General features: G+C 50.8%; 1 protein-coding gene across 4 annotated transcripts in view; it reads left to right on the top strand.

Moving 5' to 3' along the window:
- Positions 1-23,516, top strand: part of TAF1 (TATA-box binding protein associated factor 1) — a 132,554-nt gene extending 109,038 nt beyond the window's left edge. For 2 of the 4 annotated variants that reach the window (XM_050964887.1, XM_050964886.1), the window contains 5 exons: positions 13,227-13,352; positions 20,312-20,410; positions 20,669-20,819; positions 21,530-21,707; positions 21,923-23,516. In XM_050964887.1, coding sequence (XP_050820844.1) covers positions 13,227-13,352; positions 20,312-20,410; positions 20,669-20,819; positions 21,530-21,707; positions 21,923-22,139 — 771 coding nt within the window. In that variant the 3' untranslated portion in view covers positions 22,140-23,516. The remainder of the gene's footprint in view (positions 1-13,226; positions 13,353-20,311; positions 20,411-20,668; positions 20,820-21,529; positions 21,708-21,922) is intronic. The other 2 variants (XM_050964889.1, XM_050964888.1) reach the window with 1 other exon arrangement.
- The last annotated feature ends 710 nt before the right edge of the window (positions 23,517-24,226 follow it).

Here is a 24,226-nt window from a genome sequence, read left to right as displayed (position 1 = left end):
GAGGTGGTCTCATGGTGCTGCTTCTCTCTTATTTTATATCCTCAGTCTATGTGCCTGGAAAAATACTGGCCCAGACATGTCCTGGTGGGCGTTGCTGAGTCAGAGTTGAGCGGTCCTCATTGTGGGATGCTTGTGCAACTGTGTCTTATTAAATTGTAGATCTCTTGTTTACGATTCTCCTGCTACCCAATGGTCATTTGGATGTGGATTATCTCCTTTGTTGAACTGGAGAACTAGCAGAGGTGACTCCCAAACTCTCAACATATTTCAGTAACATCCATATAACAAATCTCATAACTTCATAAACATTAACAGTATACATATTTTGACAGAACAGTGAGTTTCAGCAAACCATGACCTTTCATATGATACCTTGCGAGTCATGCCTTGTATGAAATATCATAACCCTATACCAGTGATGAATATGGGGGTTACAGGGTGCTACTTTGAGGTTCAGTATGTCACAGTGAGTCTGGTGGGTCTACCTGGAATATTGCATTTACTTCTGGACACCCAGACAATGGAAATTCAGAAAAAATGAAGGGCCGGGACAGATTACTGAAAATAAAAGTTGAAGTTAAATAGTCATTGCTTATGCAAATTAAACCTAAGGTGTGTCTGTGGGGAAAGAAGGATAACGGGCGACAAGTATTTTATGGGTGTAATCCTCCAAAAGAGAGACAGGAATGGTTTAGGGTCATACAAGGGGGTATGACTAGGAGTAATGAGTGCATTAGGAGCGGGGAGAAATTAGGCTAAATATCAGGGAAAACTTTCTGATGGTAGGATGTGTCAGGCTGTGGGACAGTCTTTCAGACGAAGTCATAGAAGCACCATCCCTTGGGACACTTAAAACACAATTGGACAGTAAATGTACAACTGAAAATAATCCTTGATTGGTCAGAGGAGGGGAGAAAATGTCATTTTTCCCCCTCGGACGTTTCAGTTAGTTCTTCGAATGCTTGCTCATATCCATTCCAGTTAGGTGTGCGTGCACCGCGTGCACGTTCGTCGGAAGATTTTTACCCTAGCAACACTCAGTGGGTCGGTTGGGCGCCCCCTGGAGTGGCGTCGCCATGACGCCGGATATATACCCCTGCCAACCCAACTGCCCCTCAGTTCCAACGACCGACACGGGCAGTAAGAAGGAACAGTGGAGTGCTGTTTTACTGACCTCCAACTCTGTAGCTACTCGTAGTTCTCTAGTTATTTTTTTGTGTATATAGTTCAAAGTTATATAGTTACAGTTAATTTTGATTGTTCATAGTTACTGTATAGTTAAGAGGGGTTTGGGGATTAGCCCCTTCCCCACACCCGGTGCCGGGGCCCGTGTCTGGTTCACCGGGTTTCAAACCGTGCTCGGCCTATCATAAGCTGATGCCGACAGGAGATCCACACGACTCCTGCCTTAAGTGCCTCGGGGAATCTCACCTGACAGATAAGTGTCGCATTTGCAAGGCTTTTAAGCTGAGAAGAAAAAAGGAGCGGGACTTTCTGCTAAAGCAGCTCCTCATGGAGGTGGCTCTTACCCCTCCGCCTTCAGCACCGAGCGCTGGTCAATCAGCGGGCAGAAGCACTTCCTCGGCACCGGATTGCGCCAGTACTGCCAAGGCCTCTCGGCACTGGCCATCGCCGGCACCGAAGTCAACTCGGCACTGCTACCTCTCCTCAAGAAAGCCTAAGACTCCTGCTGCTTCCGTGCCACCTGCACCACAGCCAGAGAGCTCATCTAAGTCGCATCACCCAGCACTGGCACCTGCCACGGCACTGACAACGTCGGCACCGTCGATTCCGGTCCCATGAGGGCCGTCGAGTCCGTTGCCTGTCAGCTCCCCGGCGGGAGCCGTGGTTGAGCTTACTATTCCATCCACGCTGGAGACATTCTCAACAGCGAGGGATCTGATTGCCATGACAGAGTCGACGCTGCCTCAACCCCTGGCACCACCGGTGCGGGTAATACAGTCTATCGGCAAGCCTGCCTTGATAAGACCATCCTCTGTCTGCCCAGCAGAGCGGAACCGTTCACGATCACAGTCCCGCAGACGTTCCAGGTCTCGTCAGCGCTCCCGCTCCCGACGCTGCTCGCAGTCCTGGTACCGTTCTCCTCGGTACCGGTCGCACTCGCGGCACCGGTTGGTGCTCCCGGCACCGCTCCAGGCACCGTGACTCCCGTAGCTGTTCCCGACGTCGAGCCTCGAGATCTCGGTCGACCTCCCGGTACCGCTCCGGTCACAGGTCCTGATCTCATTCCTGGTACTGATATGCTTCCCGGTACCAATCCCTGGTGCCGAGCAGGGCAAGGTCTGCTAGAGACAGAGACTCTGCCCAGGGCTTTTCAGCACCTCCATGGCCATCCGGACACGCATCAGTGTCGTCCCACGCGGACAGCTCTTATGCTCAGGACCGCGATTCTGATGTGCCCACCAGAGTCTTCCAAGAGACCCAGGCCCAGGACCAAGGATCCCATCAGTGGTCTTTCTGGACACCTTGGGCATACCACCAGGCCCAAGGCGTACCAGTAGTTCCGTCCCATTCTGTCTCATCAGAGCACCGAGTGCCAGAGGCGACGGTTAGCTGTCCCCCTCTGACTGCTGCGGAGGAAGCCCCAGTTCACCCACCAGACTCCCAGGTTCCACTGGAGCAGGAGATCGCCCAAGAGCAACAGGCCACACAGGACCTGCTCGTCGCCGGCATCTCCTCTTCCTCTTCTCCAGATGAGGCGGTGGCAGGAACATCCTCCTCGGGCCCTCCTCCAATCGACCTGAGAGCTCATCAGGACCTCCTAAGGAGGGTAGCACTCAATATGAACCTCGAGGTGGAGGAGGTCCCGGAGGTAGAGGACCCAGTAGTGGACATTCTATTGGCGGATGCCCCCTCTAGAGTGGCCCTACTGTTTATTTGGACCATCCAAGCGAATGCTGATACTGTATGGCAGTCCCCAGCCTCTATCCCTGCTGCGGCCCGGGGAGTCGAGTGTAAATATATGGTGCCCTCTAAAGGGTACGAGTACTTGCACTCCTCCCTGCTCACTAGTCGTCCAGTCCGCTAATGAGAGGGAATGCTACGGCCAGCAGGCGCCAGCCCCGAAATCGAAGGAGGCTAGGCAAATGGATCTACTCGGCTGCAAGGTGTACTCGGCAGGGTCCGTACAGCTCCGGGTGGCAAATCAACAAGCCTTGCTTAGCCGCTATAATTATAACACCTGGGTGGCAGTGGGTAAGTTTACGGAGCTTCTCCCTCAAGACTCCCGCGAAGAGTTCGCTGCCCTCTTGGAGGAGGGGAAAAAGGTGGCCAGAACTTCCCTCCAGGCCTCATTGGATGCAGCAGACTCAGCAGCCAGGACTCTGGCCTCGGGTGTTGCCATGAGGCGCATCTTATGGCTTCAGGTTTCAAACCTCCCACCGTTGCTGCAGTATACCATTCAGGACTTGCCATTTGATGGTAAAGGCCTCTTCTCGGAAAAGACTGACCCCAGGCTGCAAAGCCTGAAGGACAACAGGGTCATAATGCGCTCTCTTGGCATGCATACGCCGGTGACCCAACGCAGGCCTTTCTGTCCCCAGCCTCACCGTCCATACTCTGTGCCTAGACAAAGACAGGACTTTGGCAGGCGGCGCAGCCGAGGTGGTCACAGAGGGCCAAGGGGGCCAAAATCAGGGTCCCTTGAAACCACCACTGAGACCAAAGACGAACTTTTGAAGGTGCGCCCGAGGGCGGCGTACCAGTTACAGGCCAGGATCCCTCTCCTCCCTTCTACAACTCTCTCTCCTACTTCCTCCCAGCGTGGTCCCAGTTAACTTCAGATCGCTGGGTCCTACGCACAGTTGGAGTATGGGTACCACCTCCAATTTATTTCAACCCCGCCCTCCAACCCTGTCCCTCTTCAGGGACCCCTCTCACGAGCAGTTCCTCTTACAAGAGATGCAGACACTCCTCGCCATAGGAGCTATAGAGGAGGTACCGATGGATGAAAGGGGCAAGGGGTTTTACTCCCGTTATTTCCTAATCCCCAAGTCGAAGGGAGGTCTCAGACCTATCCTAGACCTGCGAGGACTCAACCAGTTTATGATAAAGTTTAAGTTCCGCATGGGGTCCCTGGGGACCATTATCCTGTCCTTGGATCTTGGAGACTGGTATGCCGCCCTCGATATGAAGGACACGTACTTTCACATCGCCATCTTTCCTCCGCACAGGAGATACCGCCGCTTTGTAGCCAGCCATCAGTGCCTCCAGTTTACGGTCCTGCCGTTTGGCCTTTCTACAACCCCAAGTTTATTTACGAAGTGTATGGCCGTAGTCGCCGCTGACGTCGGATACATGTTTTTCCGTATCTGGACGATTGGCTCATCCGAGGGGCCTCCGAGACACAAGTCACTCAGCATGTGGGCATCGTCAAGGACCTATTCATACGTCTAGGCCTGATGATCAATATAGAAAAATCCACTCTGGTTCCCATGCAGAGGTTAGACTTCATAGGAGCTACCCTGGACTCCAATCTAGCCAGAGCCTGCTTACCACAGCCGTGGTTTCAGGCAATGGCAACAATCATCCAAGGTCTACAGAATTTCCCGACGACCTTGGCTCACCCTTGTCTCGGTCTCCTGGGTCACATGGCTGCCTGCACATTTGTAACCAAACACGCCAGGCTCCGCCTCCGTCCTCTCCAAGTTTGGCTCAACTCGGTATATCTCCCGGGCAGGGACCCAATAGACACGATAGTCACCATTCCCCCGAGCACCCTAGGCTCCCTAGAATGGTGGCTAACTCCCTCCCTGATGTGTGCAGGAATGGCGTTCCATCTGCCCCAACCCTCAGTGTCCCTGACGACGGACGCGTCATCTCTCGGCTGGGGTGCTCACCTCGGTCACCTTCGTACTCAAGCCTTTGGTCTTCTCAGGAGCTGGCATTACACATGAATGTCCGAGAACTGAGAGCAGTTTGCCTGGCATGCTAGGCGTTCCAGCAACAGTTGCGAGGCCGTTGTGTCTCAGTGTTTACAGACAACACAACGGCCATGTACTACATAAACAGGGAGGGACACGGTCCTCCCCCCTTTGTCAGGAAGCCATCCAGCTCTGGGACTTTTGCATAGCCCACTCGATATATCTGGTAGCGTCCTTTCTCCCAGGTGTTCGGAACACCCTGGCGGATCGACTCAGCAGGTCTTTCCTGTCTCATGAGTGGTCAATCCACCTGGACGTTATTCATTCTGTTTTCCAGAAGTGGGGATTTCCCCACATAGACCTGTTTGCTTCCGGCGAGAACAGGAAATGCCAGATGTTCTGCTCCTTCCAAGATCTCTCCCTGGGATCGATCTCGGACACTTTCCTGATGCTGTGGAAGAGCCAGCTCCTTTATGCCTTCCCACCCTTCCCGCTGGTTCACAAGGTCCTGCTGAAACTCCGTAGGGACAGAGCGTGCATCATCATGATCGCTCCAGCGTGGGCCAGGCAGCACTGGTACACCACGTTGCTCGACCTGTCGATAGCCAATCCAGTTACCCTGCCTCTCCACCCAGACCTCGTAACTCAGGACCACGGCAGGCTTCGCCACCCGGACCTGCAGGCTCTTCACCCCACAGCGTGGCTGCTGCGTGGCTAAACCAGTCAGAGTTATGTTGCTCTGAATCAGTACGACAAGTTCTTCTGGGTAGCAGGAAGCCTTCCACCCGGTCAACGTACCTGGCCAAGTGGAAGCATTTCTCCTGCTGGTGTGAAATGCTTAATCTTACTCCCACTGAGGTCTCGATCCCCTCTATTTTGGACTACCTCTGGTCTCTCAAACAGCAGGGGCTAGCAGTATCATCACTGAGGGTACACTTGGCAGCCATCTCTACTTTCCACCCAGGCGAAGGTGGTCGTTCCGTGTTCTCACACCCTATGGTTTCGAGGTCCCTCAAGGGCTTGGAGCGCTTATACCCTCAAGTATGCCACCCAGCCCCGACGTGGGACCTCAGCCTGGTTTTAACAAGACTTATGTCTCCCCCATTCGAGCCGTTAGCAACCTGCTCGCTACTATACCTGTCTTGGAAGACAGCTTTCCTCATAGCCATTACATCGGCCAGACGAGTCTCCGAGCTTAGGGCTCTTACGGTGGATCCGCTGTACACTGTGTTCCACAAGGACAAGGTGCAGTTGCGACCATACCTGGCATTCCTCCCTAAGGTGGTTTCGGCCTTTCATGTTAACCAGGATATCTTTCTCCCGGTCTTCTTCCCGAAGCCACACTCAATGTGATGGGAGCAACCGTTGCACTTCCTGGACGTCCGTAGAGCGCTCGCATTTTATATTGAACGGACAAAACCGTTTTGTAAAACGCCCCAACTCTTTGTCGCGATAGCAGACCGAATGAAAGGCCTACCTGTTTCCTCTCAGAAGATCTCATCTTGGGTGATGGCGTGCATCTGCACTTGTTATGATTTGGCTCATGTTTCCCCAAACCACATCACTGCGCATTCTACCAGAGCTCAGGCTTCCTCTGCCGCCTTCCTGGCTCATGTACCTATCCAGGGGAGATGTCGTGCAGCTACCTGGTCCTCGGTCCACACCTTTGCTTTGCATTATGCTCTGGTTCAACAGTCAAGAGATGATGCAGCCTTTGGCTCAGCAGTTTTGCATTCTGCCACATCTCACTCTGACCCCACCGCCTAGGTAAGACTTGGGAATCACCTAACTGGAATGGATATGAGCAAGCACTCGAAGAAGAAAAGACGGTTACTCACCTTTGTAACTGTTGTTCTTCGAGATGTGTTGCTCATATCCTTTCCAAACCTGCCCTCCTTCCCCGCTCTCGGAGTAGCCGGCAAGAAGGAACTGAGGGGCGGTTGGGCCGGCAGGGGGTATATATCCGGCGCCATGGCGGCGCCATGGCAGCGCCACTCCAGGGGGTGCCCAGCCAACCTATCGAGTGTTGCTAGGGTAAAAATCTTCTGACGAACATGCACGCGACGCGCGCACACCTAACTGGAAAGGATATGAGCAACACATCTCGAAGAACAACAATTACAAAGGCGAGTAACTGTCTTTTTTTTATGTCTCTATGGGTGGTCCACCATAGGATGTGTGCATGCCCATGTGCTCTCAGTCAGAAACTGTAAATAGCCATGTCTGCAGGTCCATGCCTGGGCAGAGCACAGCCTCATGCTCCCATGCAAGGGCATATAAGGAAGCATAGATCAGTCGCTATTCCAGTTTCTTCTCAACTGTCTGTGGCTTGAGATGGAGTAATTGTGGTGTCTGCTGCTTTCAGCTACTTCCCACCTTGTGTACTTCCCTTGTTTATTTTATTTTAGCTTTTATTTGCCTAGTTACATTTTTCTTAGTTATAGCGCATTTGTGCTTCCTTCCTCAGGTCTTTTTCCCATAGCAGTAGATACTCTATCTCCAGTATCTTGGAGAAACAAAGATAGAGAGGCTAGACTGAAGCTCCTCTTAATGGGATGCTCTATAGCTTCAATGGGGTTGATTCCTCCCTCCCACCAGGCACATTGGCCTCAACCTCTCAGGCAACTACAGTGACGTCTGAAGCTCAAATGAGGGGTATATCACCTTATAGAGCTGACTCTCAGGAGACCCTGTGTTCCAAAATGGGTACTGCCAAGGCTCTGGCTGACATGGGTACTGAAGCCCTGGTACTGCCCAAGAAGCCCCAGTTGCAGAGATCTTCAGGTAAACAGCACCGAAAAGCCCCTACTGGGTAACATCTGATGCCTCTAGACACCAAGACACATCAAGATTAGGTGTTTTTCTAAGAGATCTGCTTTAGGAATGATTCTGGGGAAGTTTTATGGCCTGTACTATCGAGGAGATCAGAATGGTCCCTTGTGGATCTGATCCACTGCCTCCAGCACTGATGCTTCAAGCCCTCTTCTGCCCCACCCCCCTTTTATCTCGGGATGACACATCTTCAGACTCTGAGGTCTCCATGCAGGGCTCTTTTGAGACCATTCCACCACACTCCTCTAGGAACATACCCTGAGAAGGACTTTGCAGAGCTCAGCATAGGTCCTAGATCCTTCAGGCATGAATACCCTTGGGGACCCTTCCCATTGGGCTTACTCAACCACCTTGTCACATTACAGCAACCAATTTTATAGGGTAGCACCTTGGAGGAAACACCAGCAAGAGTACTTGATGGTACTGCAAGTCACAGGCACTATAGACTCGCCCACTGGTACCATGCGCTCCCTCATACCCAAGGAGACCCAGGAGGTGTGAGACCCACAGAATGAAGAAGGCTCTCCCCTTTTGACCAAATCATCCTCCTCCTTCCCAGACCTGGTAATGCCACAACAGCCTTCCCATACAGACAACTTTAGGGCCCTCCAGAACTCAATGAACTATCTAGCGGAATCCATCCACCTGTGTCAGTGGGGCATCAGTCTTTCTATATCGGGACAACTGGCTTCTCAGGGACCACTATGCCCAAGAAACCCAATCAGCAACCACCAAGATCCTTGCCCTATTTCAGTCCCTGGGCCTTCATATCAATCTAAAGAATTCCGTTAACACCAGTCCAGTGGATAGACTTCGCTGGAGCCACACTAGACTCGCTAACTGTCAGGGTGTACCTGCTCAAGGAAAGATTTTCCACAATGTCCTGCCTGATCTCTACTCTACAACACAGCCTCTAAACAATAGGAAGGGCCTGCCTACAACTCCTATGCCACTTGTCTGCATCCATGTTTGTTATGCTGTGTGCGAGACTGCACCTCAGATGTCATCAGGCTTGACTAAGGACTATGTACACCCTAAACAGATGGTCTTTCTAAATGAATCACAGTGCCCCACAAGTAGTAGACTCCTCTCTCAGGTGGTGAAAAGACCCACTGAAGGTCTGTGTGGGAACCCCATTCTCATGTCTGCCACCTTTGAAAATCCTCACACCAGATGTGTCTCTCCTGCGCTGTGGGGCACATCTACAAAGAGCCACAGCACAACAGGGCAAAAGGCTCCAAGAGATATCACTCCACATCAGTATCCTGGAGCTAAGGACAATCTTCTATGTTTGACAGCAATTCCTTTACAGCATACTCTGTAAGGATAATGTTGGACAATAGGGTAGCTATGTACTACACAAACAAACAAGGATGAGCAAGAGCCCTGTCCTTGTACAGAGAATTGCTAAGACTGTGGAACTGGTGCATGTCCCGTCACACAGAACTCTCTAAAGTTTATCAGTTGGACCTTCAGAACATAGCTGCAAACTCTCTGAGCAAGAATTTCTATCGGGACCCTATGTGGGAGCTCAACAGCTCCGTCTTCCACAGCATCTGTCAAATCTGTGGCCTCCTGAAGGTGGACCTCTTGGCAGTCCCACCCAGTGTGAAATGTTGCCTTTTCTGCTCCAACAGACGATACAGCCATAGCTCTTTGGGAGATGTCCTGCTAGTACCTTGGCCCTACGTCTTGCTGTATACTCTGACGGGATCCCAGGGGTACAAACTGACACTGTGGCATTGCTGTGCCTCCTTAACTCTTCAGCCGGGGCTGTCTCTCACAATAGTGTGCCAGTGACAAGCAGCAAACCCTTCCAGGTGCTGCTATGATCACCATGTGGAGACCCCGCACCCAGCTAAATTGTATGAAGGCTCTTTAAGCCACTCAAGAATTATACAAAGAGAGGCACCAGCAAATCACCCCAGCCTGGCACCCCAGAAATATACCGTCTTATACTGCTCAAGACTCCCTTGCATAGTGCAAGTTCATTAATTAGTTTGCCACTCCAACAAAGGGTGGTGGATGTTCAACAGCCCATGTTAACCTGAGCTGAGATTCTCTGTTTTAGATAAAATATAAAACAGATTCATACAGAAAGATAGATTTTAAGTGATCATAAGTAGAAGACAAAAATATCAAAGTTTGGTTACATAAGGAAATAAAATCATAGTCTAAATTCTAACTTTAACAAACTAAGCAAGATTTGAATCAAACAGCTTTTCTCAACCTACTAGATGTTATAGCAGATGTGGACAAACTACGGCCTGCAGGACCGTCCTGCACGGCTTCTGAGCTCCCGGCTGGGGAGTCTAGTCCCTGGCCCCTCCCCTGTGGTCCCCACTCCCCCGCAGCCATGCCGCTGCGCAGGCCGCACTCTTGCCTGCCACTCCCACTGGGCAGCGTGGGGAGTGCAGCTGGCTCTGGCTGGGTGTCGCGGCTGCGAGCTCCTGCTGCTGGTAAGGGGGCGGGGAGTGGAGGAGTTGGGTAAGGGAGCGGTGAGTCCTAGGGGGTAGTCAGGGAGGAGGGGGCAGTTGGATGGGGCAGAGGTTCTGAGGGGGGCGGTCGGGATGGGGAACAGGGAGGGTTGGGAGTAGGAGTCCCTGGGGGGCCTGTCAGGGGGCAGGGATGTGGATAGGGGTCAGGAGGGCAGTCAGGAGACAGGGAGCAGGGGGGGTTGGATAAGGGGGTGGGATCCCAGGGCGGCAATTAGGGGTGGGGGGGGTCTCGGGAGGGGGTGGTCAGAGGATGAGGAGCAGAGGTCAGTTGGCTAGGGGGTGGGAATCCCGGGGGGCTGTCAGGGGGCAGAGGTGTGGATAAGGGGTCGGGGCAGTCAAGACAGGGAGCAGGGGATTGGATGGGAGCAGGGGTCCCAGGAGGGGATGGTCAGGGGACAAGGAGCAGAGTGGGGGATGGGTTGGGGTTCTTAGGGTGGCAGTCGGGGGCGGGAAGTGGGAGGGGAAGGATAGGGGACCGGGGCCAGGCTGTTTGAGGAGGCACAGCCTGTCATAAACAGATAGCTAAGGGTTAATGTTCTTTTACCTCTAAAGGGTTAACAAAGGGAACCAAACACCTGACCAATCAGGAAACAAGACTTTTTCAAATCCTGATTGGTCCTCTGGTCAGGTGTTTGGTTCCCTTTGTTAACCCTTTAGAGGTAAAAGAACATTAACCCTTAGCTATCTGTTTATGACAACAGTAGCTTTCTTGCTTTCAGCTATCTGTTTATGACACAGCCTTCCCTACCTGGCCCTCCATACAGTTGCGCAACCCCGATGTGGCCCTCGGGCCAAAAAGTTTGCCCACCCCTGTGTTATAGGATGCTCACAGTTCTTAATATGTAAGCTGTATTTCCTTCTGAGCCTGGGACCAGTCTCCTTAATTCAAAGTTTTTGTCTTCCAAATGATTTTCCAGGTGTTGAGATGGGGGAGGAGAGAGGCCAAATGGTGATGTGGGGGTCAGGTAGTCCCCAGTGTGTACGTGCCCTCTCTAAGAAGTTTCTGGGTGAGTGGATTCTTCTTGATGGGCCATCATCATATGTATGTCTGGTTCTGGTATAAGTCTGTCTTACAAGGTGCTCCTTTGTTGTAACTGAAAGGCTGGCTGTGGGCATCTCCCAACCTCACAGTATATTTCAGTAACATACACATAACAAAACTTCATAACTTCAGATACAATGGTAACACACAATTCAACAGGATAATAAGGCTCAACAGATCAAGACTTTTTTTAAATGATACCTCACAGGACATGCATTGTACAAAACATACCAAAATCATATCACAGTAATGAATATGGAGGTTCCAGGGTGCTACCTTGAAGGAGCGAGGGCTGATAGCAGCCTCCTGGTTGAGACAAGTAAGGTATTCGGATTTACTTTATCTCCCTGTTGTTATGCCTCTCTGCCTTGAACTCAGGGATCCATCCCAACTTTTCATCTCTGAAACTAATGGCTTAGCTCCTCAGTGATTCTCGGGCATAGAGTTAAATTGTTCAACCAATGTTCAGTCAGTCCTTTTGACAAGCAGAAAATCTACAACTCACAAAACTTATCTGCAGAAGTGGAAACATTTCAATTTCTGATGCTCTCCCTGCTCTTTGCAAACCTCAGAAGCTCCACTCTCAGAGATTCTGGATTACTAATGAACTTAATGGCACGAAGTCTGTCAATGAGCTCAGCCAGAGTAATCTATAGAAGGGGTTTCAGTCTTTTCCCACCATACATGGTCCAAGTCGTTAAGGGCTTATATAATTGATTTCCCTCTGTCCAGAACCCTGCTTCCCTTAGAACCTTAATCTGATTCTCAACGCCTTAAGAAAACTCCTGTTTGAACCAATACCTGTTCTCTCTCCCTTAACATTCCTTTCTGATAGCCATAACCTCAGTCAAAAGAGAGGGAGAATTTAGGAGAATAATTGCAGACCCATCATACCTTTCTGCTGTGACAGGGTCACAATGCGTCCATGTCCTCGCTAAAGTCTTGTCAGAATTTCATATCGATCAAGGGATTTGTTTGCCAGTATTTTAAATCCTCATGCCTTGAGAGAGGAAGCTACTCTTCTGACCCTAGTCTTCGACTTTTACAGGACAGAGACCTTTCGGCCTCTCCCAGATTCTTTGTGTCCTTTGCCAAAAGGGGGAAGTGTCAGCCAATTTCCACTCAGACTTTCAAAGTAGATTTTTGGTTGTATCTTGACATGCTTGAAGTAGCTGGGATGCATCCCTCCTCATAGAGTGACAGCCCAAGCCACTAGGGCTCAGTCTACTTGTTTAGCCTTCCTTAAAGATGGCCTGATACCAGAAATCTACAGGGCTGCAAGCTCGTCCTCAGTTCACACCTTCACCAAATATTACATTGTCATACCTGAGTCCAGAGCCTGACACAGTCCTCCAAAGTGTCTTGGATCTGCCTCCTCAGTATCTACCTTCATGTTGAGATACTGCTTGGGAGTCTGCCTCTGTGCTTTTACATGGGAGCACAAGTGCTGTTCTGTACAGTCGCAGACACTGCTATTCACTATCTCAATAGAGAGTGCATGCGCATACATCCTACAGAGGTGCACCCATAGGGACCAAACAGCTAGAATAAATCAAGTTACTGTACAGGTAAGTAACCTCTCTTTCCTTTCATTTCTGTTTTCTGAATTCTTTCCAATTTAGTGATTAGATGGTTCACATAAGAATAACCAAAAAGTTGTAGAGGTGTTGTTTTTTTTAACCATGCCTTAACATGATTCTAAATATTTTTTGTCCTGTCTTTATATTGTGCCCATTCACGTAGTATGCATGTTTTTAAGTAAAAATATTTTTTTCTCACTTTTCCTTAGGAGTAAATTGCTTAGTTTAATTATAAGGTGTTTAATAATGAGAGCCAGGTCAAACAAATGTATTCTGTGTTTAGTTCTGAAAATGATGAACACCGGGGTCATTCTTATCTCTTGTGGTAGAGTTCCAAAGTCTTGTTCCAGCTCCTGAGAAAGTTACGTCTCCTGTTTCTCATGTACTTTAGCCACCAGATTTGTATGATACCAACACCTCTCTCAGTATGTCACGTGATGCTTCAGTCTATCAAGATGAGAGCAACTTGTCTGCTATGGATACTCCTACCACTACCCCAGAGAAGCGGGGGACACAGGTCAGAAATCTCCCATTTTTCATGTGGTTGAGACCTAGGAAGAAGTAGTAATTTGTTGGAAGGAGGTGATTAGCTTTGTGGGTCACAGAAGACAAAGACACATTTGTGGCTTTTCCTGGCAGAGGTGGAGCTAGGTGCGGTTAAAAAGGTTCTCTCTATCTCAAGAATGGGGAGCAGAGTCTGACGACTGATTTATTTTTTTTTTTTTCTTTTCCCCCTTTCCTTGGAGGGAGAAGTTGGTAAGTTAAAAGGCTCTCTTTGCTCTGGTAGTGGATGGGATTTTTGGTGTTACACCGGAATCATATGATACATGGAGACATAGTTATAACAGGGCTACAAGATTAGTGAAATGTGGGGCTTTGTGGAGGCAGAGGAACAGTCAGTTGTTAGAGCAGCCTTTGAGAGAGCTGCTTTCTTTCCTGCGTCTTGGCTGCTACAGTGAAGAAGGAAAAACTGAAAAGAGACAACTGGTAATAAGAACTGGTGAAAACCTACGGCTGAGAGAGAATCTGTCTAGGGCCAGAGACCCTCACTTGTACTACTCAGGATGGACACATGGTGACTCATGCTACAAAGGCCTGATGTTAAGTCCCTCTTTAGTTTTGATTAGGGCACAGAAAAAAAGTATTCAGTAGGTCTTGGAGATTTTTTTCTTTTCTTTTTTTTTTTTTTTTTTTTTTTGTAGCACCAATATGCTGGGTGCTGTACAGACACATAGGAAGTGACAGGTACTGCTCTCTGAGGCCTGGTCTACAGGCCAAAATTTTGCCAGAATAGCTATGTTGTCTAGGAGTATGAAATAATTGCATCCATTGGTCGACATAACTATGTCTATAAAAACCCTGGTGTAGATGCAGCTATGCTGATGGAAGAATACTTCTGTATTGTTTGTGGAGGTGGTATAGCTATGCTGGTAGAACTCCTTCTGCTGGCTTATTCTGCATCTACACTGGAGGTTGTGCTGGCCTAAAAATATTGGCCAAGGTTCTGTAGTGTAGAGAAGCCTTGAAAGCCAACAACAAAAAAGAGAGAAAACACATTCAAAGTGGTCAGGATGATGACAGGCACCTGTTTGGTTTTATTTTTTCATACGGGGGCAGAGATGGACTAAGGGGGGAATGGCATACAGGGATGTATTAATAGGAGCGTGAGTATGAAAATGAAGGAGGACAACGGCATTAAGCAGAAAGAAAGGAAAGGAAGTGGGCAGAGTGAGGCGGCAGCAGATATTGTGAGGGGCATCCCACTCAGCAGACTAAGAATATCAGAGTTCAGTTGTAGAATATAGTCTATCATTGCTATCTGCTCTTCTGAAAATGCTTCCTAGTGAGCAGTGTCTAGTACATGTGGGAGTTGATTCTGTCCCCAAGAGTGCAGCACTTCCTCCTCAGCCCATATGGCTAACAAAAGGTCTGCTGGAGGCTGCTGACTGCCTATGAAAATGTCCTAGGAAAACTTGTAGTTTAAGGTCTAGTGGCCCACTCTGAGTAGCTAGGAAAGCAGAGAAGTCCAGGCTTTAAACCCTCAGTTCTTCTTCGAGTGATTGCTCACATCCATTCCAGTTAGGTGTGCGCGCCGCGCGTGCATGCTCGTCGGAAACTTTTTACCCTAGCAACTCCAGTGGGCCGGCAGGTCGCCCCCTAGAGTGGTGCCGCCATGTCGCTCGATATATACCCCTGCCGGCCCACCCGCTCCTCAGTTCCTTCTTACCGCCGTGTCGGTCGTTGGAACTGTGGAGCACGGCATTGCTGTCCTCCACGTCCCTAGCTCTCCTTGTTACTACCGTTGTTAGTTAGTGGTTAAGTATAGTTAGTTAATTAGTTTGTAGTGTAAATAATTTTGTACATAGTTGTTAGCCGGTCTGGGCTGTAGCCCTTCCCGGCACCCGGCACCGGGCTCATGCCTGGTTCGCCGGGCTTTAAGCAATGTGCGGCCTGTAAAAAGCCTATGCCAACCAGCGACCCTCATGACGCGTGTCTAAAGTGCCTGGGGGAATCGCACAGGTCGGACAAGTGCCGCATTTGCAAGGCTTTTAAGCCCAGAACAAAGAAGGAGAGAGACCAGAGACTCAGGACTCTCCTAATGGAAGCGGCACTTGACCCAGCAGCTTCGCAGGCCGTGATCTCTACGCCGGCACCGGATCGCACCGGCACCGGAAAGACTCCCCGGCACCGACCTTCCCCGGCACCGGGTGCAGAAACAAGACCATCAAAGTCTGCAACTCCAGCCAGGCAGACTCGAATGGAGCGCCCGGCATCGACATCTGCCGCGGCGCTACCGGCACCGTCGACTCCGGGCCCGGTGGGTCCGTCGAGTCCGGTCCCGCTGAGCTCCCCCATAAGATCTGGGGTTTAGCTATTGGTCCCATCCACTCCAGAGACCTTCGCCTCGGCACGGGACCTCATTGCCCTGACTGAGTCAACTCAGCCGCCACCCCCGGTACCTCCGGTGCGGGTAGCATCTAGGGGCAAGCCCATGATGACGGCGCCGTCTCGGGACTCACGCTCGCGATCGAGGTCCCGACGCCACGGTCGCTCGAGATCCCGCCGCCGCTCGCAGTCCCGGCACCGCTCCCCTCGGAGGCACCGGTCGCACTCGCGGCACCGATCGACCTCCAGACGGTCACGGTCTGACTCCAGCCGCCGATACCGGCACCGTGACTCTAGGAGCCAGTCTTGCCGTCATTCAGTGCACCGGTCGACCTCCCGGCACCGAGCTGGTGGCAGGTCCCGGTCCCGGTCGACCTCCCGGCACCGCGTCGGTGGCAGGGCCCGGTCCCGATCCCGGCACCGAAGCAGTGGCCGGTACCGGTCCAGATCCCGGCACCGAGACAGAACTCGGTCCCGATCCCGGCGCTGGTATGACTCCCGGTACCGATCCCCGGCACCGAGAAGATCTTCGGTGCCGGACCGCGGAGACTCTTATCAGCCGCGGTCGGCCCCGCCATGGCCTTCCAGACAGCCGTCGGTGTCATCACAAGCGGACAGCGTATATGCGCTGGGCACCGACAGACAAGCGGCATTATTCCAGGACCCTCCGCAACAGGACCAGGGTCCGCAGCAGTGGGGGTTTTGGACACCCTGGGCGTACCATCAAGCCCAGGGCCCCCAACAGCTTCCTGCTAGGCCTGCAACGGCGGAGCACAGGGTGCCAGAGGCGTCGTTGTCTCGCCCCCCTCCCTCCCCTGATGGAGAGGAAAGATCGAAGCAGCAAGACCCTGGTCTTGCTCCTGAGACAGAGGCGAGGGCTGAGGTGGACCCCTCACTGGACACTTTCTTGCCAGGGGTCTCCTCATCCTCCTCTCCCGACGAAGCGGTGGCTGGCGCTTCCTCCAATAGCCCTCCTCCGCTAGATCTCAGGGCACACCAAGACCTCCTTAGGCGAGTAGCACAGAATCTGAGCCTGCAAGCCGAGGAGGTCTCTGAGATCGAGGACCCCATCGTCAGCATCCTCTCATCCGATGCTCCCACCAGGGTCGCCCTACCCTTCATTAGGACGATCCAGGCCAACGCCAATACAATCTGGCAGTCACCGGCCTCCATCCCCCCTACGGCGAGGGGCGTCGAAAGGAAGTACATGGCCCCCTCCAAGGGCTATGAGTACCTCCACATTCACCCGACACCGTGTTCCCTGGTGGTGCAGTCGGTGAACGAGAGGGAGCGCCACGGACAGGAAGCCCCAGCCCCCAAATCCAAGGAGGCCAGGCGTATGGACCTCCTCGGCCGCAAGGTCTATTCGGCTGGGGCCCTTCAGCTCAGGGTTTCAAATCAGCAAGCCCTTCTTAGCCGCTATGCGTTTAACTCATGGGTGGCAGCGGACAAGTTCAAAGAGCTGCTGCCACAAGAGGCTCGTCAAGAATTCGCGGCGATTCTTGACGAGGGCAAGAAGGTTGCACGAACCTCGTTACAGGCCTCTTTGGACGCTGCAGACTCGGCTGCCCGTACCCTCGCCTCGGGGGTAACGATGCGCCGCATCTCCTGGCTTCAGGTTTCTGGCCTTCCACCGGAGCTCCAATACACCATCCAGGACCTCCCGTTCGAAGGCCAGGGCCTGTTTTCAGAAAAGACAGACCCCAGACTGAAAAGTCTTAAAGACAATCGGGTCATTATGCGCTCCCTCGGGATGCACACGCTGGGAACGCAGCGCAGGCCCTTCCGGCCGCAGCAGCAACAGCAGCATAGGCCATACCCCCAGTTCCGCCAGCGGCAGGATCTTAATAGGCGCCGCGGCAGGAATGGAAGGCGTAGACAGTCGGGGAACCAAGGGGGGCAGAATCAAAGCTCCTCCAAGCCCCCGCCTGGGCCCAAGCCTTCGTTTTGAAGGTGCGCCCGAGTGCGCAATAACAGTTTCCCCCACGGATCCTTCCCCCCCGTTTTCCAACCGCCTTTCGTTTTTCCTCCCGGCGTGGACCCAAATAACATCGGACCGCTGGGTCTTACGCACGGTGCAGACGGGATACCGCCTGCAGTTTGTATCATTTCCTCCCTCCCGCCCCCCTTCCTCGTCCCTCTTCAGGGACCCCTCTCACGAGCAATTCCTTCGGCAGGAGGTACAGACGCTCCTCAACAAAGGAGCTATAGAGGCGGTTCCGGAAAACGAGAAAGGCAAGGGGTTTTATTCCCGCTACTTTCTGATCCCCAAGGCCAAGGGAGGCCTCAGGCCTATCCTCGACCTGCGAGAGCTCAACAAGTACCTAGTGAAGTTGAAGTTCCGCATGGTATCCCTGGGGACCATTATCCCATCCCTGGATCCGGGAGACTGGTATGCCGCCCTTGACATGCAGGACGCTTATTTTCATATTGCCATATGGCCACACCACAGACGTTTCCTTCGATTCGTGGTGGGCCGCCTTCACTACCAATTTGCAGTCCTCCCATTTGGCCTTTCTACGGCTCCGAGGGTATTCACAAAATGCATGGTCGTCGTTGTGGCACATCTTCGGCGCAGTCGTATCCACGTGTTCCCTTACCTAGACGATTGGTTAATTCGGGGCACGTCGGAGCTACAGGTTTGCAGCCACGTCCGCAGGATCACCGGCCTGTTTGCTACCTTGGGCCTCATGATCAACGTGGACAAGTCCACCCTGCTCCCCGCGCAGAGGGTGGAGTTCATTGGGGCCGTCCTGGACTCCACTGTGGCCAGGGCCCTTCTGCCGTTGCCAAGGTTCCAGGCGTTGTCGGCGATCGTTCTGCGATTGCGGGCAGCCCCCTTAACATCAATACGGACATGTCTAACCCTGTTAGGCCACATGGCAGCATGCACATTTGTGACTGGTTACGCTCGGCTCCGCATGAGGCCCCTCCAGTCGTGGCTCATCGCACATTACCGGCCGGCAAGGCAACCACTAGACATGCTGATCACAATCCCCCAGGGGGTGTTGGATTCTCTCAGCTGGTGGCTAGACCAGTCTGTAGTGTGTGCGGGGCTCCCATTCCACCCACCCCAGCCCTCGGTGTCCCTAACGACGGATGCCTCAGATCTCGGCTGGGGGGCCCACCTGGGATCCCTGAGAACAGAGGGCCTGTGGTCCCCGCAGGAGGTGAAGCTGCACATCAACATGCGGGAGTTGAGAGCGGTCCGCCTTGCTTGTCAAACGTTCTGTCACCAGCTTCGGGGTCGTTGTGTCGCGGTGTTTACCGACAACACGACGACCATGTACTATATCAACAAGCAGGGCGGTACCAGATCCTCTCCCCTATGTCACGAGGCGATGCGACTCTGGGACTTTTGTGTAGCCCACTCCATTCACCTCACGGCTTCCTTCCTCCCCGGAGTACGGAACACCCTACTCTATCTCTCTTGGAAGACTGCCTTTCTAGTAGCTATTACTTCAGCTAGACGGGTGTCGGAACTCCGGGCTCTCACGGTAGACCCCCCGTATACAGTCTTCCATAAAGATAAGGTGCAGCTGAGGCCACACCCTGCCTTTCTCCCCAAGGTGGTCTCAGCCTTCCACGTCAACCAAGAGATATTCCTCCCAGTTTTTTTCCCGAAACCTCACTCTTCAGGCAGGGAGCAACAGCTCCACTCGCTTGATGTCCGTAGGGCTCTCGCATTCTATGTGGAGAGGACCAAACCGTTCCGCAAATCCCCCCAGCTTTTCGTGGCAGTAGCGGACCGCATGAAGGGGCTTCCCATTTCTTCGCAGAGGTTATCCTCATGGGTAACTTCCTGTATCAGGACCTGCTATGAGCTGGCCCACGTTCCTACGGGCCGTGTGACTGCGCATTCTACCAGGGCGCAGGCGTCATCGCTGGCTTTCCTCGCCCGTGTGCCCATCCAGGAAATCTGTCGGGCAGCGACCTGGTCATCGGTCCACACCTTTGCTTCCCACTACGCCCTGGTCCAGCAGTCCAGAGAGGACGCGGCCTTCGGATCTGCAGTGCTCCATGCCGCGACTTCTCACTCCGACCCCACCGCCTAGGTATGGCTTCGGATTCACCCAACTGGAATGGATGTGAGCAATCACTCGAAGAAGAAAAGACGGTTACTCACCTTTGTAACTGTTGTTCTTCGAGATGTGTTGCTCACATCCATTCCACACCCGCCCTCCTTCCCCACTGTCGGAGTAGCCGGCAAGAAGGAACTGAGGAGCGGGTGGGCCGGCAGGGGTATATATCGAGCGCCATGGCGGCGCCACTCTAGGGGGCGACCTGCCGGCCCACTGGAGTTGCTAGGGTAAAAAGTTTCCGACGAGCGTGCACGCGCGGCGCGCACACCTAACTGGAATGGATGTGAGCAACACATCTCGAAGAACAACAGTTACAAAGGTGAGTAACCGTCTTTTTCTCTTGGACTCCTTAGGAGGAGTAGAGCAAGAGAAGCCAGGTAGCAGACAATGCTAAGTGGTCTTGGAATACTTAGGAAGAGTCCCTGTTCCATGGGTGGATTTTTCATTGTGGTGTCAGTCACCGCTGGTACCTTCCTCAATGGTATTGCTATTTCTGTTCCTCATTCAGATACACCAGGGACGAGGTAGGCTGGGCGAGGAAGACTCTGACGTAGATATTGAAGGGTTTGATGAGGATGAGGATGGGAAACCTAAGACTCCAGCCCCAGTGAGTATATATACAGAAATCCCATCTGTAGTCCACTTGCATCCTCATGGTAGAAGACTCCACAGTGCAGGGGAAATTTGCTGGGTCTGGCACACTCTGACATCAGAATCCACAGCAGTGACTAATCAGATACTTATCTGAAGTCATAAAACTGTCAATATAAAAACAAATGACTGAGTATATTGTCAATATGTCAAGTATGGCAGCAGCCTTATATATGAACTTTGATCTATGCCATTCCCATTCTGTGTGACCTAGGAAGTTGAAGATGGGGATGGTGACCTTGCTGATGAAGAAGAAGGCTCAGCACAACAGCCCCAGGCCAGTGTTCTTTATGAAGATTTGCTTATGTCAGATGGAGAGGATGATGATGAAGGGAGCGATGAAGAAGGCGATAATCCCTTTTCATGTAAGTCCTGGCTCTTTAAATTACAGCCCTGAGCAGGAATCAGTTGTTCCCAAACCCAGACAATTTTCATACCCTTCAATTATAGTAGCATACACTACAGCTTTTGTAGGTATACAGGACACTGTATATTTGTATATTGGTTACAAAGTACAGATTGTTATGGTCCAGTTACAAAGGAGATGTCAAGAGCAGAAAGAGAGAACCAGATTAATTTAGATGAAAGTTAAGATGAAGTGGAGTAGCAGTGAATGCTAAGTGTGGGCAGGAGAGAGAGTTGGGTGTTCACACATGATTCAGATGGTGGAACTCTGAAGCTTGGAAGAGAAAAGGCCTGTGGCTAGATGTAATGCTGAGGGACATGTGGAGTGGGCTGGGCAGCTGGTGCAAGCACAAATGAGATTTAGATAGGAAAGCTGGAACATTGGATCGTCCTATGAAGGACCAGACAAGGGGACTGTTGAAGCTGCACAAATAGGTTGGCTGATACACACAGTGGGATGGATGAGTAAGAAGAGGTAATTATTTTGGTGCAAGAATGGCAGGTAAGATACTGTGTGGAAGATAGATGGCTTTTGTAAAAGGAAAAATTATTCTGGAAAACCAGCCAGTATTGTATCCTTTCAGCGGACTACAAAAGGATGCAAATCAATCCACAAGGTATAAAAGCTCTGTCAAAATTAATAAGCAGGCCTCTTCTGTTTGTTGCACAGCTATCCAGCTGAGTGAAAGTGGCAGTGATTCAGATGTGGAGCCCAGTGCAATGAGACCCAAACAACCTCATGTCCTTCAAGAGAACACACGAATGGGTATGGAGAATGAAGAGAGTATGATGTCCTTTGAGGGAGATGGCGGAGAGACCTCTCATGTTATGGAGGACAGTAATATCAGGTAATCAAAACTGAGAATAATACAGAAATGTAGGGATGGGGTAGGAATGCAGGCTGTAAGGGAATCTCTCAGCTACCCAAGTCCTGGCACTTTTGAGCAGGTCACCAGACTTTTTTTTTTCTTTTTTTCTTTTTTGTAAGAGGTTAAGTAGAAAATGTTGTTGATGTAAATAAGCTGAAAATGTCAGTGTAATGAGATTCCATTCTTTCTTTTAGTTATGGCAGCTATGAGGAGCCAGATCCCAAGTCCAACACACGAGATACCAGCTTTAGCAGCATTGGAGGGTATGAGATCTCTGAAGAGGAGGAGGAGGAGGAGGAACAGCGATGTGGGCCAAGTGTATTAAGTCAGGTTCATCTTTCAGAGGATGAGGAAGATAGTGAGGATTTTCATTCCATTGCAGGAGATAGTGACCTGGACTCAGATGAATGAGTTGCCCAGACGCCCTCAGTTACTGAGGGATGTAGCAATCGTGGTCTGGATTCAGATGAATTAATTTCCCTCATACTCTTTTGTACTAAGGGACTATGCGCTGTTAATTTGAAGCATCTTATTTTTCTTGTATAACTTAAATTTTAGTAGAATTCTGTTGTATATTTATTATTAAATTATCTGAATTGTGAATGACAAGATTTAGACAAAGATAACTTGCTGTGACCTGCACAGCAGTTCAGGAGCTCTAGTTACTGAAGCCAGCTACAGGTTTTATAATCTGGTTTACTTTCCTTCATTTTTTTTCAGATATACACTGAAAACTTCTTACAAATATTAGGCTGGTGTTTAAATACCTTACATTGACCTTTGATATGACTCAGTTAACCAGCTCATACATTTATATAAGAAATAAACAATTGAAGAAATATTCTACAAAAGTCTGAGTAAATTTAACATCTAAAGCATTTTTTAACATCTAAAGCAGATCTTTTCCCTTTATTAAAGAGAAGGGCATGGTCCTTTATATTTTCTGAAGTGTACCCCAAATATTCAGAAAAAAATGAGTCAGATCCATCAGCCCATGAATGTGTTCCCTGGAATTCTACTACAACTGGTTTGTAGGTCTCTTGAGAACTGCTTAACGGCCTTGAACATCTTAATTCACAGGGAGAACAGGTCTTTTGAAGCTCTTTGCTCAAGTTATAGTTTGTCCTGGAATTCCATAATTGCTAACCCAAGTCTTCATCCAGGAGTTGCACAGGAATTTCTCTGGGCTTTCCTTGTGCTTTAAAATATCTGGGAGTGAGTTCACTTTCTTGTCTTAATCAAATGAAGAGAAAGCATAGAACCATTTAGGAAGTGCTATAGAGCCTCCTTGTGTCTCTGTTATATAGGTCATTGGATGAATCCTTAAAATAAAAATACAGATAAATTCTTTATATGCTACTTCATTATAGGATGGTTTCTGTTCCACTGTCGCTTAGCCTTTTGTGAGAGTAGGTCTCAGTCCACTTGTGATTTCATAACCATCCTTGTCACGTAAGCATGTTGGTGCTCTTCCATGTATGGGACAGAAGAAAGAAGACTAGATTGTGTTCAAAGTGAAATTTAAAATCTGATGTGTTTAGCTACTACAAAGTGAGTACTTAGCGATTGAGTTCCTTCAAAATACCTATATTGCACTTGGAAAAATCCCTTCTTGTAGCAGCTACAAATCCAACCAGAATCATACATGTTGAATTTCCTGACTTGTGTATTTAAATTGTCAATCTTTGAGTTGATAGTGACATATTTTGTTTTAATGTAAGTTACTTCATTTATTTAATTTACAGTTTGGTAGTTAATGTATTTGAAATAAATTTGTAACAGTAAGAAGGTTATAATGCTCATTTTGTGAAACATCACAGGCTTTCAGCTGAAACAGTGTTAGTGTGAGAGAGTATTAATGAGGCTGAACGTATATGGCAGGGGTTGGCAACCTCTGGCAGGCGCCTCGCCAGGGTAAGCACCCTGGCGAGCTGGGCTAGTTTGTTTACCTGCGGCGTTGGCTCCCACTGGCTCCGGTTCGCCGTCCCAGGCCAACGGGGGTGGTGGGAAGCAGCAAGGGATGTGCTGGCCACGGCTTCCAGCCACCCCCGTTGGCCTGGGATGGCGAACGGAGGCCAGTGGGAGCTGCGGTCAGCTGACGCGGCAGGTAAACAAACTGGCTCGCCCCGCCAGGGTCCTAGAAGTTGCCGCCCCCTGCTATATGGTATGGTCTGGGGCTAGAGTGATCAAGGTAGTCACGTATTTTACAGAAAATAAGCGATTCCCTAGTATGAGGAGGGGCTGGGCGTGGGCAGCCCACCCTCCCTCAAAGATTAATTTACACCAAAATCATCTCACTTTCACAACTGTGAACACGAGAGTGGCTGCCCTGCTCCCCGTGCCCTGTGCTGGGCAGCGCTCTTCTCTTCCCATCGGCCTTTCTCCTGGGGGCCACGCAACGAGACTCGAGTCCAGCTCGCCCCGCCGCCCCCTGCAGCAGGGTCTGTCCGGGGATACGGGGGGGAGGGGGAAATCGGGTGCGTGCTCCCAGCGCGGGG

The sequence above is a fragment of the Gopherus flavomarginatus genome, chromosome 8 (assembly GCF_025201925.1).
Source record: "Gopherus flavomarginatus isolate rGopFla2 chromosome 8, rGopFla2.mat.asm, whole genome shotgun sequence".
In the NCBI taxonomy this organism is placed as follows: Eukaryota; Metazoa; Chordata; order Testudines; family Testudinidae; genus Gopherus; species Gopherus flavomarginatus.
Note: the sequence above shows the minus strand (reverse complement) of the source record. Positions and strands in the feature narration are given on the sequence as shown.